Raw genomic sequence first — 18,007 nt, forward strand, 5'->3', positions numbered from 1 at the left:
AAATTCAAGATATATTTTCCTCCCTTCTGAATTAACTGATTCACTCACTGTATTTAACATGCTTTGTGTAAACAGTATTATCCTGAAGATAAAAATTTCTTATTCATTGATCTTGTGCATAACTCCTTTGATTATGTTTTTCAAAATGAATTTCTGTCGTTGTGTATCTGATGTCTCTTTCAAAATATCTTTTCTCTTTGAAAATATATAGATTGAACTGAAAAGTGGAATATTAAACATCTTTTTAAAAACTGGCATTGTCTTCACACAAGTGGATCTCTGGTTGGGACTGTCTTATTGTGATGGAAAGTGGAATGAAGTCACTGTGAACAAGGAAGGCTCTGTGATTTTAACAAGTATGAATGAACTGAGAGAGCAGGCATTTGAACCCCGTGTTCAGCAGCTGAAAGTAAACTCACCTGTCTACATAGGAGGAATCCCACCTGAGATTCAGAATTTTTATAAAGAGCTGGGGTTAGAACAAGGTAAGATGACACCAAGAACATGTGTTTTCAAAAACTGATGTCATGCACAAGGTGGACATTCTGCTGCTGACAGTGTAAATTCATGAATATGTAACAGGAATTTTTCTTTCCACCCATTGTTACCTTAACTACCAGTCATCCCTACCAATGTAACTTTACTGAGTCCTGATCCTTTTACAAAGCTATAAAAAATTCTTCCAACCCAGTGATATCTGAAGCAACCTAACTACTGGGAGGGGAACTGGAGAGTAGCAAATGGTAAACTGAGATGCCCAACCAGATGATTTCAAATCTTCATCAGAGAGCCAGTTCAGATAAACTTGTTTCACTTGATCCACTCATGTCACTTGCAGATCTGGAATACAAAACCAGTGGAAAACAGTAAACATAGCTTAAATCACTGTAATGAGGCTGGATGCTGCCACATGGAAGAATAGTTGAGAGGGTTTTAGGCCATTTTTAGGCAATATTGATTCTAACCCAAAAAATTAAATTAATATAAACCCCTGAATTCGGATTTTGGCTACAATTTCTGTGACCTTTTCCTTGTTATCAGAAAGAGGAGACACAGTCATATTTTTAGCCATCACTGCGACCCTTCTGTTTGGGAACAGGTCAAATTTGTAGGGAAAAGAGAGAAGCATTAATTACAGCCTGATACTAGTGGCCTTCACAAAAGATCTACTGTAGGAAATGTAGCCAAAAGTGTCTACTAAACTGACTCTGGGTGTGTTTTTTCATTAGTTGTGAAATTATTCATCAGTCATGGTGTATTTTTCAGACACCGTGAACAAATAAGTAGCAGTCAGTAAGTGATTAGTGGGGAATCTAGTAAGTGGCTTTGAATGCATGAACTCACACTGAATGTGTGCATCAAGTAAGCTCTGCAGAGCTGTTTGGAAGCCTGGTGGTTTCACAGCTATAGAGTAGTTTGAATCAAATCCATGCACTGGCATTCACAGATATTTCAAGAATATACTGTTCTTCCAGCTCTAAGTATAACATATAATATAATCTTCCTTCAGGTTCTGTGTGCATAATATTTATGGCCTGAAAGAGCTAGCCAGTCATACCCTGTCAGTGTTGCCTTGTAGCAGATGGTATAGCCTTGTGAGTGGATGCATTCACAACTCCTGCAGCAAAGAGATCTGTGAACGAAGAATCTAGGGCAACATAGCATCTAAAGTGAATGTCTGAAGTGCATACCGAGGCACATCAATAAACATTACTTTTCCACCAAGCCTCCTCAGTACACCACAAAATAAGATGGCGGCTGGGAATTTGTATTTAGAGTGTCCAAAGAGAAAAACATTCTTATGTGTTCCTAAATGCAGTTTTAGGTAAACAAGATTAGACATTCCAGCTTAAGGCGTGTTTTATTTAGGACTACAGTGATGTAATGGTAAGATAATAGAGTATGGAGACCTTCTGATTTAATAATTATTTAGATAAGATTTTCTCAATCAATGGCTGCTTCGTAGTTAATTTTTAATAAAGGAATGTTGTTTTGCTCACAGCAAATAAGGGATAAATATCCTTCTCCTCCCACCTCACCTCCATGTCAGTTAGAACTTTAATTTAAGAAATTTCAACTAGAGTCTGTGGGCATTTGCATGACCCATCATATGCTCTCTTGAGAGGTTCAGAAGGAAGGTACCTTGCAGGAATGTTTGTGAGAATTTGTGCAGTCTTTACTTATTCTGCAGCTTATTGTGCATCTCACTGAAAATTAAACAGCTGTTTATTCTTTCTTATGATTAGAATGTCCATGCAGACTGGGACTAATTCTTTCCTCTGCTGCAGGCTAAGAAACTGAGCAGGTCGCTGTGGAGTAGCAGTTGAACTTAAATTAGGATATATTCATGCTGAGGAGCAGTTTGGCCAAATTCCTAGCATTGTGGAAAGAGAAAGTGTTTTAGAGGCTGATTCAAAATGGGTTTCCACCTTCACTACCCCTTTTTGCATGAACTACGTAAGGACATTAGATTCTCAGTTCAGGTGGCTAAGTACAAATACTACTCTGATCTGTCATCTTGCAGTGATAAAGGCAATAAAAGTACATAATATATAAATACAGTGCTTTCACAAAGCTAAAGAGTAGCACTGATCAGTGAGAGGTGGATTTTTAATTTACAAAGTTAATTCTTAAATGAACTGAAGTCTTCAGTTTGTCTACTGTTTACTTCGGGTTTATGTTAAACACCAATCGCTACTCAGATTTGAGAACTATTTTGTGTCAATTTATTAATTTTTAGTAAATATAGAGATTTTAACAACTGCATCCTGAATTTTATAGTGATGTTTTAACTGCAAATGACTAATTTAACATATTTGTAATGTTGATAGGAATGTTACACACATGGACACACAGAAATATATGTATATATAGAAATAAATATAAAATGTAGCTTCTTAAATTTTTTATCATAAATAAATAGTTTAGGGTTGTGTTTCTAGAGGATGTTTGTAAACAGCATACTAGTTATATCCCCATCACAAAAAACTGAAATAACTCCATCTGATCTCCTGAAGTTAATTGTATTTTTAATTTAAATATTTTTCTCAGTTTGAGAAAGCATGTGGATTAACAAAATATTAGAAGGCAGCAGAAAGCTGATTTTAAAAGTCAGAATCACTTTTATTGTAATAATTTTAAAGTGAGACGTGGCAGGAGAGAAAACAGAAAGCTATTTCCTTCTGGGATGGAATTGCTAACAGTGAAAGGTGTTCCTGTAAGGCAGGATCTTACCAGCTTAGTATTGTGAAAGTGTAGGCAGAATGTCATGTTGGAAGTCAACCTATTCACATTATAGTCTTTAATGCTGAAAATATAGAATTGAAAGGAACAAAAGTGTTTCTTAATGACTGAAGCTCTTTATGTGGTACTAATCCCTTACTGTTTGCTAGGTTTCGGTGGTTGCATGAAGGATGTTAAATTTACACGAGGTGCTGTCGTTAACTTGGCATCTGTGTCCAGCAGTGCTGTCAGAGTCAATCTGGACGGATGCCTATCAACTGACAGTGCTGTTAACTGCAGGGGAAATGACTCCATCCTAGTGTACCGAGGAAAAGAGCACAGTGTTTATGAGCGTGGTCTACAACCATTTACAGGTAGCACACTGGTTCTTTAAAAAAAAATACATAATTTTCAGTTCATTTTTTGTCAATGTATTGCTGTGTTCAGTGTTTTTTTAGTATTTTTAATCTTTTACCTCCTCTATACTTCTCCATGTCCTTTGAAGAATACCTCTATAGGGTGGTTGCCTCAAATGAAGGAGGATCAGTATCTAGTGTATGGACCCACGTTCGTACAAGAGAATCAGGTAAATATAATTTTAAGTTTTACTTACTCTCATTTTTCATAGGCTATCTAACGCCATGTTGAAGGTGTTCAAGAATGGTCTCGGCACAATTCTGTGCAATGTGTTCTAGGATGACCCTGCTTGAGCAGGGAGGTTGGACCACATGACCCACTGTGGTCTCTTCCAACCTTACCCATTCTGTGATTTTGTGGAGACAATCCCACCACAGTGATTTTGAGTAGTGCACGTTGCACAGTATTTCTGAAGGAGCAAAACTGCTTAATGCTTTGAACAGATACCAAACTACAGTCATCAGCTAAAGTGTTAAGGCAGGTATTTTGTTATCATAATTCAAGGTATTTTCCAAACATGTATTGGATAATGTCATTATGTGAGAGGAAAGGATGTTATTGAACTGCATTAACTGAGTAAGAGCAGCCATCCATGTAGTTGTGCTCTTATGTGCACATCTGACCTCATGTTACATGAGTAGGTTGGAGTAAGTAAATCTGCATTTTCCTATGCATCACCTAATGATACAAAATCAGGTGTAGAGAAAGGTGATACTGGGATAGCAGGCACAAGCCATGGAAATAAGAGACCATGTCGTTGCTAGGGACAAGAAGGTGTTGTGAAAGTTGTTTTTTTAAATGACCCGCACATGAGTATGCTCAGTGCGGCTGAATGAGGATTCTTTTAACAAGTAGTCCATAGATTGTGTGTGAAAATGTGGCAATATATACTACAAAAGCAGCATGTGGCTTGTGGAGAAGGTTTCAAAGTAGGAACATATCTGCTGAGCATTAAAGATCAAATTTTTCATGTCCTATGAAGAAAATTTTAAAAAAACTTTTCCTCTTCTGTTCAGTGTTTTTGCAAACTTCATCGAGCAAGTTTTTGAAGATTTACAGTTCTGTGTATTTTATTTAACAAACTTTCCCTCTTCTGTAAATTGAAGCCTAATTGCATTCCAACAAGGCAGAGAATTCTTTTGATGGAAGTTATTCAGTGTATGATCTTAAAACATTATGTGATACTTGCATAAATATTGGACTTGATAATGCATTCTTATGCAACTTACTCTCATTATTTTGTGTGCCACCCAGAAGGCACAATATATATGCATATTTTCATATTAAAAACTGTCTGACAACTGTAAGGTTTGCCACAAATTTATGTTTGCAAGCTGACCACAGTATTGAGCAGTCTATGTTCCCTGGGGTTGGAGAATAATTGCACTATTTAATTATTTTTGAGTTGGTTTTGTTATATCCCTTATGAGAAGACCATCTGCTGTACAGTACCTTACCTTACCTTCATAACTAATAAAATCAATGTATTACTGTAGTAATAAAAACTTTCTCAGAGTATCACATTCTTACTTTACACAAGAATCACAACTTCCAGGTATTTTTGTACTTTCCATGCTGATACCCTTCTTATAAAAAACAAGACTGCATTCATATTTAATGAAACTAAACAATAAAATTACCAAAAAATAGGTTATTTAATGGAGAGAAAAGCGAATGATCATCAGCAGGGCTAGGGAGTCCACATGCGTTTACAGCAAACTCATCATCCATCATCCTGCCATAGTGTTCCTTGGGTCTTTCCTTTGCATCCCTTGTGCAGTCATCTGTGATGAAGCTGTTACTGGCCAGACCTTTACCTGGTATAGTAATATCTAAGAAATAGTTAAAGGTTATAGAAAATGGGATGATTTCTTTTTATTAGCAACTGTATGCATATATGATCTTGGTTTTCTGTTCCTTAAAACATTTTCATTTTCCTTTTTCCTTTTTTTTTTTTTTATATTATGTTATGATCAGAAGCAAAGGATTTTGCAAAAAGGCCTTAAAAATCACTGCTTTGCCCCAGGACAAGTGCATGGCATTGTGGAAATAGGAAAATAAATCAAAGACCTTCAATTTTTTGAAGGACTTCTGTGAATGAGAATGCAAATATTTAGAAATGTCTCATAATTGTGACATTCTGTGGCTTAGATACCCAACTGATAAATATCAAAACTCTTCTCTGTTGCAGTACTGTCTTGCTTCATTCAGTTGTGTTATTTTAATGCCTGAGCTTGTTAGCTACGTGCAATCCACCTCCTCTCTTTGTGAGTGATGCTTAAATATGTTTGATACATGAAATGTTTTTGGAAAATTGCAACAAGACAAGAAGGAATGTTATGTAGATGGAGTTTTGATGGTTTTGAAATATAGCTTAAACTGAATAGCTCAAGATGTGCAGTCATATTAAATCAATGCTGAAAAGTTACAACTCTAATAAATTGTATTTATGCTAATGGTTGAGTCTGATTTACTGCAGCCATTAAAAGTGAAGAATAGGGGCAATAGTCTCCTTAGAACTGCCATTTTCTCTATTTTCTATTTTATCCTTCTACAGTTCCACAAAATGTGCCAAGTCCCTCAAGAGTTCACAGTATAAATGGTTACAGCATTGAGGTCACCTGGGACAAACCAGCTGGGGTCATAGGTGTAATTGAGAAGTACATTTTGAAAGCATATGAAGCGGATGGTCCCAATGTACCCATCACTAGTGCTGAGCTTGCTGACGCTGGTATGCTCACAGGTAAATGCTGTTAAGTACCATTTTTTAGGCATATCTAATAACACGGGATGCTTATACCTTCTTTTGTTGATCTGTAAAAAATTACTTGTCTATTTTTGTGTATACGCAGCATAGATAACATTTGGAAGGATAATTATTTGTGTCAGCGTCCTCATAGTGATGTACTCATTTCAAAGAACAATAGAAATTAAGATACAACACAAATACTAAAAAGCAATTCCCAAACTATTTATGATCTGGGCGGGAGGAATGCTTTTTGATTTACTTGTTTTTGCGCAGTATATGTGATTTTTTTTCCTCCTTCACTGTTGTTCCGTCCAGTTCACCTAAATTAACTCTGAATGTGGGTCCCATAGGATACTATGTGACCTGAGGTATGAAAGCACTTGATCTACTTGCCTAATTTTGATCATATAAACCCAACTGATTTCAGTGGGAACTACCATACATATGCATTAATCAGATGGTGTGGTTGATACCACTGGGATGTAGAGGTAGGTTATTATGGAATGAAGGAATTCAGGGCTTTGAGTTTATGGGGTTTGTTTGCTGTTGAGCTGTGGGTTGTGGACAGAAGCTATAAGGAACCATTACATGAGATGTTTCCTGGAGTCTAGGTCTTTTTACCCATAGGAGGCAGATTTTTTTAGGAAGAAATGGTGGACTCTTTCTTCTACATAGAGAACATTTTGGGACATTTCTTCTGTCAGGATAACATGGATCTGGCTTTCTGCTCTCTATTAACAAACTGCCTTTGATTGCTGCTACAAGGGAAGGAAGTACATTACAGAAAAGAATCTGGATTATGTTATATGGTGACTAAACGGGGCAATAATACAAAATCTTACTTTCATTGTAACAAGTTGTGACCAATACACTTGTTTTTGTAATCTCTAACATCAATTATTTAATTCATAACAATTACAAAAGTGGTAACAATGTAATACTCAAAGCTGTTGCTTTGGTTTGACTCAGGTTTTGGGCAGTACAGTAGTCTTGGAAAAACTGTTAACTCAGGCAGTATATTATTGCTGCTTTCCTGAAGCCCAGGTAATAGTTTTTACATAAGTATATATGGTTTGTGCTGTTTCTCTGCCATAAGCATACATTTTCAAGAGAAAACTTGCATGTATTTTATTTTCTTCAGTTTGAAATATCTTGACTGTTTGTGAGTGATGAACTTACATACTGCATGGGCTTTCTGTCCTTACTGCCATTTCTTTGATGACCTTGTTGATTTCAATATTCTTTATTTATGCTATTAGGCAATACAAATTGTATTAGCAGAATTTAAAGACCCTAGTAGAAACATATGTATTAGATAGTTTATTCACAACTGATGGTCAGAACAAAAATGTTGTTTAAATTTGTTGGTGCTGTGCCATGATTATGCGTCAGGGTTATGAAAAAGCCTATACCAGCCTGGACAGGTAAGAGTGAGTGTTCCTGTTAATACAAATTCAGCTGTTTGGCTGAAAGCTGCATCTGGACCATCATGCTTAATGTACTATGGTAAAATTGTCTTTATTTTTTTATACATTTATACTTCTAGCTTCTGTAACTTGCTGTGGCAGTAAGTTTTCCAATTCAGTTTTGTGTGTTTAAAGACTGCTTCCTTAAACAGTTTAGTTACGTATTTTCCAATTTTGGCATTGTATGAAATATATAATTGATGTCCTCATGGTGAGGTCAGAGCTGAGACAAGTGGAAATTAAATCACTGCTCTTGAAGCTATTTTACCTCAGTTCATTGATTTCAGTGAAGCCTACACAAGTGGGCAAGTGTGTGGACATTGAGAACTGGTTATCCATGAATGTGAGGCTCCCAGGAAAAGGTATCTTTCCCTGTTGAATTATCTTTCCTAGTTAATCAAAAGTTATCATAAACACAGAACCCCACAGAAGATGCTATCTTTGCTTACTTTGAATTTGCTGAGAAGGAAAATGTTGCTTGTTGTCTCCCTAATTTCAGGTAAATTTCTTCAGAAATTCTTTTGTTCTGTTCCATGAGGAAATGCCATAGTAACTCAAACAGCCAGGCTTGTTAATGCAACAGCAGAGAAGAAAGCACCACACCTCTCAGTGGGATCACTGATGAAGAAACTCTGACATTTTTTCACACCCTCCTTCAAATTTTCATTCCCTGTCAAATCTAGGCACCACTTAATCTGCTGCTTGCAAATGTATCTGCGGGCACTGACAACCCTCTTTGTCTTTTTTTTTCCCTTGAAGCTTTTTATGCCCATCTCTTGTATTTTGGTTTATACTTAAATTGTAAATTCTTTTGAACCATTTCAGTAGGGTCCTGAGTCATAACTGTTGCACAGTGACAAAAAGTTAAGAGCATTACCCATTTCTGAGAAGACTGTCCTGTGTGTGTCAAATTCAGAAGAACCTGTTGTACCGTTGTCAAGAAGAAAAGCTGAGCAAAATATTAAAACAGGTCTTTAAATGACTGTAATACCACAGTCTCAAATGCCTATTTCTGACTCATCAGAAACCAAAATCCTTCCAAATCTGACCCTTGTAATCTTCAAAATGTCAAACTATTTTTTCACTTTCGTCCAAGAAAAGAGTATTCATCAGATTTAAATGCTTAAAATGAGGTTCTGACTGTTGAACTAGGAGTGTATTGGATATATTATTTAATATATTTCCACATGGTGTTCAGTATCTGTATTCTAGGCTGAGAGTGTAAAGTTAGAGTGTAAATTTTTGGGATTCAAGGAGCACTGTGCAAGCCTATCTTGCCTTCAAAGACGTATGTAATAACATTGATACACTTTGGATACAGCTCGTCACACTCACAGAGTAATAGAGGAAGTACAGGGTCATCACATCAAAGAAGTTTCTTCCTAGAGGCTGGGTTGCTTTCCTGTGCATTCCAGTGCATTCCACATGCTGACATGAAAATTTGGAATATAAATTAGTGTCAGTATTTAAACAAATGAAAGAGGCTTTAGAACATACATTGTTTCAGTGTGGTTTGTGAGAAGCTTTTGCTTCTACTTTCCTTTGGAATCCAGAATATCAAAGGATCATTGGGGTTGGAAGGATTATCTAGTCAACTCCCCTAGCTCAGGCAAGGTTAGCTGGAGCAGGTTTCTCAGGACCATGTCCAGCTGAGTTTTGAATATCTCCACATATGGAGATATTCCACTGTGGGAAGCCAGTTCCAGTGTTTGTCCACCCTCACAGTAAAAAAGTGTGGTTTCTTGTGTTCAGTTGGAATTTCCTTTTCTCTCCTGGGAAAGTGGTCACAGCACCAAGCCTGCCAGAGTTCAAGAAGAGTTTGAGCTCTCAGACAGATGGTGTGATTCTTGGGGTTGTGCTCTACAGAGCCAGGAGTTGGACTTGATCAAAGAATCATTTAGGTTGGAAAAGACCTCTGAGATCGTCACGACCCATGATCCTTGTGTGTCCCTTCCAACTCAGGATATTCTATGATACTATGATTCATGTGTTTCAATTTGTGCCCATTGACTCTTGTCATATCACTGGGCATTACTTAGAACAGTCTGGCTGCTTCTTTGTTCCCTCCCATCTGGTATTTATAAATATTGATAGATCACCCCAAGCCTTCTCTTTCCTGAGCTCAGTCCCAACTCTCTCAGCCTGTCCTCATAAAAGACATGCTCCAGTCCATTTTTCATCTTAATGACCCTTTTGTATCACCCACAAACTTGCTGAGGGTCACACTTTCCCCATCATCAAGGTCATTAATGAAGATGTCGAACAGTATTTGCCCCAGTATCAACCCCTGGGATACACCCCAGCTGTCTTGCCTCTAAACAGGTTTTGTGTTACTGATCACAATCCTCTGATGCTTCTTTTGTCAAGCACAAGCACTAGGAGGACTATGGTGGGTTTTTTTATCCACCATAATTCCGATTTCTGTCATTTAGGAATTCAGGAGATTGACAAACCTGTAAATGACAGGCTCCCAAATATGGGTAGTGAAGGATGCTAATGATACCTGCAAATAATATTGAAATAAAATATGCTGCAAAAGAATTCACAAACAATTAGTGTTTCTCTTATAGATATCTCTTTCAAGTGTGTATGGTTTTGCTGTTCATCCTGCCTGTGTCATTGCTGCGATAGTTGAGGGCTGATGTTGTGACTGCACACGTAGTAATGAGAAAATTGTTGTCAACAGGTTCCCCTCTGAAAGCCCATGGCAGCCGTTCCCTCCTTCCCGTGGCACGTGTTTGTAATTACTTTTCAACTTTTAGTCTTTTATGCTTAACAGATGAATATCTCAGGAAAAGTTAATTTAATGATTTAATATGGTTAATCAAAGTGTCTGGGCTGCCCCTTGGTTTTGAAAGTGCTCTGGCTAGAGAATCTCTCAGAAGAGGAGACAGGACCACCTGCCAGTGACAGATCGGCTGGGGCTGGACAGCGGGGCCATAGGGCTGGGGGAAGCTTGCTGCCAGGCTGGCAAATGCCCATGCTCTGGGAAATGCTGCTGGCTGAGAGATTCTCCCTCTCAGGGAAACCTCTGCCAGGCCTCAGCCGGCACTGCCGAAGCAGCCTGTGGCTTTGCAACCAACCTCTGCGCCCCGAGCACTGCCTCTGATGGCGTTCGGGGGTCACTGTCTGAGGTGGCTCTTAGGAAATGTTGTTTCCTTTGGGCTTTTTTGGTCTATATGGGGCCTGTAAGCAATGGGGAGTGTGCCACCTGAAACTGTTAGTGAATTGCTGGAATAACTTTCACGCTCTTGAAATTACTTGAAAACTCTTGGTTTGCACAAATATTTTACACTGAAAACATTCCTATGCTACAGTTAATGAGATTTTTGTAAATTTATAGGAATTTATAAATTTATAGGAAAGGATTGCAAACCAACTAATGTAAATGTATGTAGGGTCAGAGCACTAGGAGGACTCCCAAATCCCTGCTCCAAACTGAGACAAATTTCTAATGTTCTAAAATTTTTTATATAGATACAAATAGGCATAATGCACTAAACAGGTTTGGTGTATTTAGTTTATATTTACTTACAACTAATGTTTAAAGTAATAAAAGCTAGAACTTTGTAATGAAAATATGGTTTTTGAAAGCTGCTTCATTAGGTGCTTGGCAGCTTGAGCCAAGTTAAATACAAGAATGGCTGGTATTTTGAGGTGGATTATTTCTCATTGTCATCATTTTGTTGAAGTAACCTTTGGTCAGAAACACAGATAGATGACAGAAGATGTCTAAATATTTCCCATTAGAATGACAGTATGTGCTTTACAATGCTATACCACAGCATGTGAGATCTGAAGGGCTGTACACATTGTGCCCACACAAAGGGGTGTCATGCATTGAGATCCATTTAATGATGAGGACTGTGATGCTCATTGTTGGCCTGTTTTGTCCCTGTGGGTGTCGTAAGGAGATTTGGTCTCTCTGTCTCTCTCACCCATCTATAGGCACATATGTCTTGGTGGGAGGAGGTGAAGGAGCATACCAGAAGCTGCAGCCCAGCCCCTGCTCAGATCCCTGTTTGACTGCGGCAGCTAATGCAACATCGGGTAGCCAATAGACCTGTCTTTGCCCATTAGGTTTCTGTGAGTTGTCAGGTGGTGCTTGAGCTCCTAATCACTCTAAATCAGAGTGGCAGAATGTAGGTTCCTATCTCCTTTCATTTAGCTGGCTTTAGCAGACTAGTGGCATATTTTTCAATATATGAATTTTAAAACATAAATTATATTAGTATTCTACAATATTAAGATTCAAACTTGATTGAGTTTAGACCTAAATGAATCTTGTTTACAGTCCAATGCTGTTTTATAAATTTATTCATACAAAATGTAAATTGTCTGATTAAATAAACCTGAACATTTTATCAAAATCACATCAACTCTTAGCTACATACCAGTACTTTTATTAATAAAAAGAAGTCAATGTTTTAATGTTTGTCAGGACAGAAGGGATAATTAATATGGTTTTATAGACATACTCAAAAAAGTTTGCAAAAAGGTGGACAGTATTTCTTTCTTTCTTTGCAAACTTTTAAAATTAATCATACTACAGAAAATGAGCACTGCCAGTTGTTTGAAATGATCAAGGGTAACATAGTGGTAGATATTACAGAATCAATACTCTGTTGAGCCAAGGTTTTTTTGCAAATTGAAGCAGCTAGAGAGTTGCCCTGTGTTATCGGGAATGTAACAGGTTTCTTTCAACCACTGCAACCTGAATTGCATCCTCAAAGCCAGTGGAGCTTGTACATGGTTTGTTATGAAATATTTCTGTTGGGGAAAAGAAGGGTCTTTCAAGCCACCTAAATCCAACAACTAAGGTAAACTTTTTTTTTTGTTCTTATAAGCCAAAGAGTTGGAATAGGTGTCCTCATGTTCAATAGTCCTTCAACGTTTTATGACTCATACTATGCTTAGTTAGAAGATGCTTTAAAAATGCAGATGTATGCGACAGATTGATGTGCACAGGCTTTCAGTTCAGAAATGCGTATGTAGAAGACACATATACTTAAACAGTTTTTGCTACAATCTGTCAAAAACAAAGTCAGTTGAGGACTTCCTTTTCTGATCAGTGGACTGTGATTAAGTGTACTGTGGCAATGATGCATCTCGACACACAAGTGACTTTGTTGGACAGATGCTGTATGACCTCAGGCATTCAAGTTAGCTAAATAGTCTCGAGGTATGGGGAGGGGAGATTTGGTAATTTTTGTTTCTAAAGCTTAAACAAAAACTAAGGTGAATCTAAAGGTCAAGTGTTGTTTCAATTGTAATAGGTGTATTTCAAAATAGTTCCTTATGAAATAGAGTGTTAGGGAGTCAACAATGAAAAAATGTGGCAAAGAAAAGTCCTTTTGGCAACAAAATGCACTCAACTTGTGAAAGAAATGTGTGATAAGCTTTGTTTGGAATCTTAATATTCAGTAACAAAGCTGAGTTTTCAGGCTGCGTATGAAAGTAATGCCTGGTTATGATTAAAATTAGCTAAATTTACCTCTAAAAAAAAATAGAACTAGCCTTGCAAAATAGTCCTCTTCAGCCATGTTAGCTGAGCTAACATGGAAGTGAGGAAGTGAACTTTAGTATTTGTGTTACATCTGTAAGATTAAATAGCTTATTTTTGTGTGAGTTGTGTATGTAGGTGAGTGGTTTTGTTTTTATGGGAAGGCTTCATCAGGAAATATATTTTAAAAACCTCACCTCAATTTATATTTTTTTATAACCAATCCATTATGCAGAGTAAAAGCTCTATAAGTTGCAATAAGCAAGTGTGTCTTTTCATCTCTGAAGACCTGGTGGAGTTTTGAAGCAACTTCATGAAACAGTAGGGTGACAGATTGGAACAGTGAAGCAGCTACTTTCATAAAACTAGATGAAGAAATTGCTATAATACTGTAATTGCCTTTGATTCTATTTTTCAGTTTTTCTGAACAGAATATTAGCCCTCATAGTGTAGTGGTGAACAGTTTATTTTTTCGTTGATGAGAAGCGCTACTTTTCCACTCAAAATCTGCCAGGATGCTGTGTTGCCTAAATGTATGAGACTTCCCTTTTAGAGGTTCTGAACAAAAGAAATGTCTATTTTATGGAGAGGTGAAGGAAAGAAGCTGGATATTTAATCTTCTTATATGCTGTATGCATTAGAATGATGAATGGAGTGGATATAAAGATGCAACTCACCCTGACTAGTCCATGCACCCATTTTGCCATAAATTCATTGTTGACCCCTTTTCTACTGTCCATAGCAATGTTCTTATCCCTTATCTGCTAGAATGAACGTAGCGTTTTCTCTCTGACACAACTCTAAACCTCAACTTTCAATATTGCAAATAATTAAAGACCATTTAAATAAAAGTATAGAGAATTAAATACTAGTTTTGCATATAAAGTGGGCTTAATGTTCTAGATGTGATTCCAGATCACTCTTTTAGACTGTTAACTTTACATTCATATTTAACAAATGACATTATTCAGTTTCATGGGGTCACTGTGTCAAAATGTCTGTGTTAGAACTTTAATTTATTTCCAAAGGTTCTTTGGGCAGATAGGATGGTGTGTTAGAATGATTTAGTGTCTCCACTTTCCCATGTGGATTTTAAGGCTTTGAACGTAGCCTATGATGTAAATTTTGAGACTAGGTGGATTCGGCTGCTCTGTGGTGGCAGACTGAATGAATGGGACTCATATCCCAAATGTGGGAGGTTGACCCTCATCTTAAATATTGATGATGTCTCTAATTCTATCTCCTGACCAAAGTGACAATTTATCTGCCTCTCTCCTGTTAACTTTAATAGAATACATGCAATTGTGGCCAAATTTTGCTTTGTTAGCATCCCATCTTGGAAAGCCCGATGGATTCTTATCAGATCAACAATTATTGGATATAGACAAGAGATGCCAGTCAGGGAGTGTGATAATTGAGAAGTTGGGGTAAGTTTTTTAAAGCTGTCAGCTGACTTCATTGGATCATAGGCTGTTTTTTTACTGCAAAATTTATTTTGCTGTGCTATAAATTAATTCACGTGTATCAGTGATGATCTTTGCTGTGGGACTGCTGACTTCGTATTTTAACGTAGTCAGGCGCTGAGTGTAAATTTCACTGACTGACTGAAAGTGCAGAGGAAATGAGTGGGTAATGAGAGCAGAGCAGCCAGTTCTTTAATTGAATTAAAAGCCGGGTGACACCAATGCAGACACCTGTCCAATTACAGACAGGCCAAGGTGTTTACCATTGCTGTACAAGCGATTTGAAGATGACAGAAATCTTTCCGCCCACAGATTAACATAATGAAGGAGAACAGATTACAGTGGATGCTGGCCAAACAGATAGGATGGCAGCTGAGAAAAAAGTAGTTTGCTGAAGTATGTAAATAAAATCTGTGCACTTTCTATTGCCTACCTATGCAGCACATCTGTTTCTTTGTTGAAAGAAAATAGGGCAAGAGTACATGTGAAGGAAAAACATTGATTAGGAAACAAACAAATGATTTTTTAATTTGCTGGCTCTGCTGAATGAATTTTAAACATAAAAATCCTTTTGCAAAAGGGCTTCTTTACTTGTTTGGGGGTTTTGTGGGTTTTATTTTTTTTTCTTTTTGCAAATTCTTGCTGCCTTTCGCAAACTTGCCTATGCAATGTGAACTCTGTTCTGCTGCAGATGCTTTATATAAAACTTTTCTATTTTGTCAAAAGTAAACAAAACAGCCCAATCCCAACCTTCTACAGATACGGGCATCTTTCTGGATATGTCCTACTGCAGCTCTCAGTGCCTGAAGCCATTGGTGACCCTACCGAATGTCTTCTATCAGAAAATGCAAGGAGCATTAATTCACTGCTTTATAAGAAAAGAATGCTACAAGTGCTAAAAGTACAAATAAAACTAAATCGCTTCCTAAAGCACAGCAGAGTGAGTAGAGAGGTGGCATATACACTGTACTATGCTCCTCTTGACTGAGAACTTGCAAATGTCACAGAGTATTTGGTTTCTGCTTCTGTTTATTTGCAGCAGGTAATTCCAATTGTGCCTTTTATAGTTTCCTGTGTTTAACCCTCTATGATCTGGAAATAAGTCTTATGTAAAAAAAGATATTTTTTCAACTAATGGAATTTCCATGATGAAGAATTTAGTGTAGATTCCAGTACTTCCAATATTTTACAGGGATAGTAATGCCTAAAGGGGGCATACAGGAAAGCTGGAAAGGGATTTCTTACAAAGGTGTGTAGTGAAAAGACAAGGGGTAATAGCTTTAAACTAAAAGAGGGCAGGTTTAGATTAGCTATTTGTCATGGTTTGAGATAGTCCCAAAATCCAATTCCCTAACTCCATCCCCCCTCCCACATCTCAACCTAATGTGAGATGGGCTCTTCCAGACAAAACACACCAGACTCAAAGTGGGGGAAAGGGAATATATTACAATGACTGTACAAATAAATACCATATCACATTATACACATGATCACAAACTATCTCTACCATGACATATAGTATTTACAATGGACCAGATCTCTTCTCCCCTCCAAATAAAAGTCCAGGAGGGAAAGAAGGACAGATCCCTTCCAGTCTTTAAGCAGCAGCATCTTCTGAGACAGCAGTCTGTCTGTCTTCTCCACATGCAGCAGCTGATAGCTGGCTTTCTGCCAGCACTCAACGAGGGAGGTATCAAACTCCCCCGGCCCCATCGCCTCAACCGAGGGGTCTTCCGTGGGCTTCGTAACCCCAGACAAGGTCGTATCACCACGTCATATCACGAAGACACAGGGGGGTCTTCATGAAGGTCTGGTATCTCTTGCAGGAGACTCAGCTCCTTACTTGCAGGGCCTCTGTGCTCTGCCTCTCAGGCTGCCACCGTGGCAGCAGTGCAAGGGGGGGAAGAACCAAGGTCAACTCCCCCTGCATTCCATCTGGCCGTCTCGGTCCGGCTCCGGGACGTCTCTTGAGCTTCTCAGCTCCTCTCTCTCTCCGGTGCTGCTGTACTCCAAGGCTCCTCTAAAATAGGAGTCCATGTCCCTCTTCTCCAAGAGGGTCTCCAAGGGAGTTTTGGGGAATCTGGTATCAGTCTTACCCCAAACTCTGTCTCTCAGCTGCTGGCTCTCTTTCTCCTGGCTCTGTCTTCCAGGAGTCTTCTCTGCGGTGCTGCATGTTGCTTCTGCTGCTACTTCAGTTCAGGTTCTTATCTCTGGCTCTCTGCCACCGTTTCTCTGATCAGTCCCAGCTGCTGCTGTGTGCCCATGGAGAAAACATTCTCCCGGCATAACTACAGGCACCTAGCCCAGCTTTATGCTGTTCCAGGTCCCTGCAGCCCCCCAGCCGGGGCTGGGAGGGGGTCAGAGGCCCCAAGGGGCACAGAGCCCCTACCTCGTGGCTCACAACATGGCCACCACTTCTACCACAACCAAAAACTACAACTCTTCTCTTCCGGTGAGTTTGTGATATGTTTACATTTCTGCAGGAGCGCCCATTGGGCAAAACTTCAAAACTTCTAGGGGTTTCCACCCCTTGGGGTCTACCACTTCTCTTAGCCTCTGGGGGAAAACAAGGTCCAAACCATGACACTATTGGGAAGAAGTTCTTTACTGTGGGTTTGGTGAGGCAGTGGAACAGGTTGCCCAGAGAACTTGTGGATGCTCCATCCGTGGAAGTGTTCAAGGCCAGGTTGGATGGGGCTCTGAGAAACCTAGTGGAAAGTGTCCCTGCCTATGGAGGGGGGTTGGAACTAGATGATCTTTAAGGTCCCTTCCACCACAAACCATTCTATGAAAACATCGTTATTTCCTGTTTTCGGCTTTTTGGTGGCTCTTAAAAATATCTGCCTTCCATCACAGGAAGACTACAGGGACATTTACTTAGGTGGTGGCTGACACAGTGTTCTTTTCCTTTCCTGTCACATTTACTTCGGATAGTAAGATGTCAGTACAGCTTTCTGCTGTTAACTGGGGATTTGCAAAATCAAAGCTATAACCAGAGCAAGCAGATGCTGATCAGCTAGTTTTAGTTCAACATTGCTCTGAAGTATAAGTGATTACTTCTGAATATTTCTTCATGTGTACAAGTGGAACTGCACCTCAGAAAATTCAAATAGAAAAATAATTACAATGCCAACCTTTGAAGTTTTTTGATTGATTGCAACAAAAAGCACAAACGTTACTAATTCAG

At 38.5% G+C, this 18,007-nt stretch overlaps 1 protein-coding gene across 9 annotated transcripts in view; it reads left to right on the top strand.

The window, feature by feature from the left end:
* The window catches only part of USH2A (usherin), a 385,399-nt gene that overhangs the window by 152,591 nt on the left and 214,801 nt on the right, over window positions 1-18,007 (top strand). For all 9 annotated transcript variants that reach the window (XR_010428978.1, XM_064648236.1, XM_064648230.1 and 6 more), the window contains 4 exons: window positions 212-485; window positions 3,393-3,596; window positions 3,728-3,808; window positions 6,197-6,382. Coding sequence is in view for 8 of the 9 variants with exons in the window: in XM_064648236.1 (XP_064504306.1) it covers window positions 212-485; window positions 3,393-3,596; window positions 3,728-3,808; window positions 6,197-6,382 (745 nt within the window). In the remaining variant the exon portion in view is untranslated. The remainder of the gene's footprint in view (window positions 1-211; window positions 486-3,392; window positions 3,597-3,727; window positions 3,809-6,196; window positions 6,383-18,007) is intronic.

This window comes from Pseudopipra pipra, chromosome 3 (genome assembly GCF_036250125.1).
Source record: "Pseudopipra pipra isolate bDixPip1 chromosome 3, bDixPip1.hap1, whole genome shotgun sequence".
In the NCBI taxonomy this organism is placed as follows: domain Eukaryota; kingdom Metazoa; phylum Chordata; class Aves; order Passeriformes; family Pipridae; genus Pseudopipra; species Pseudopipra pipra.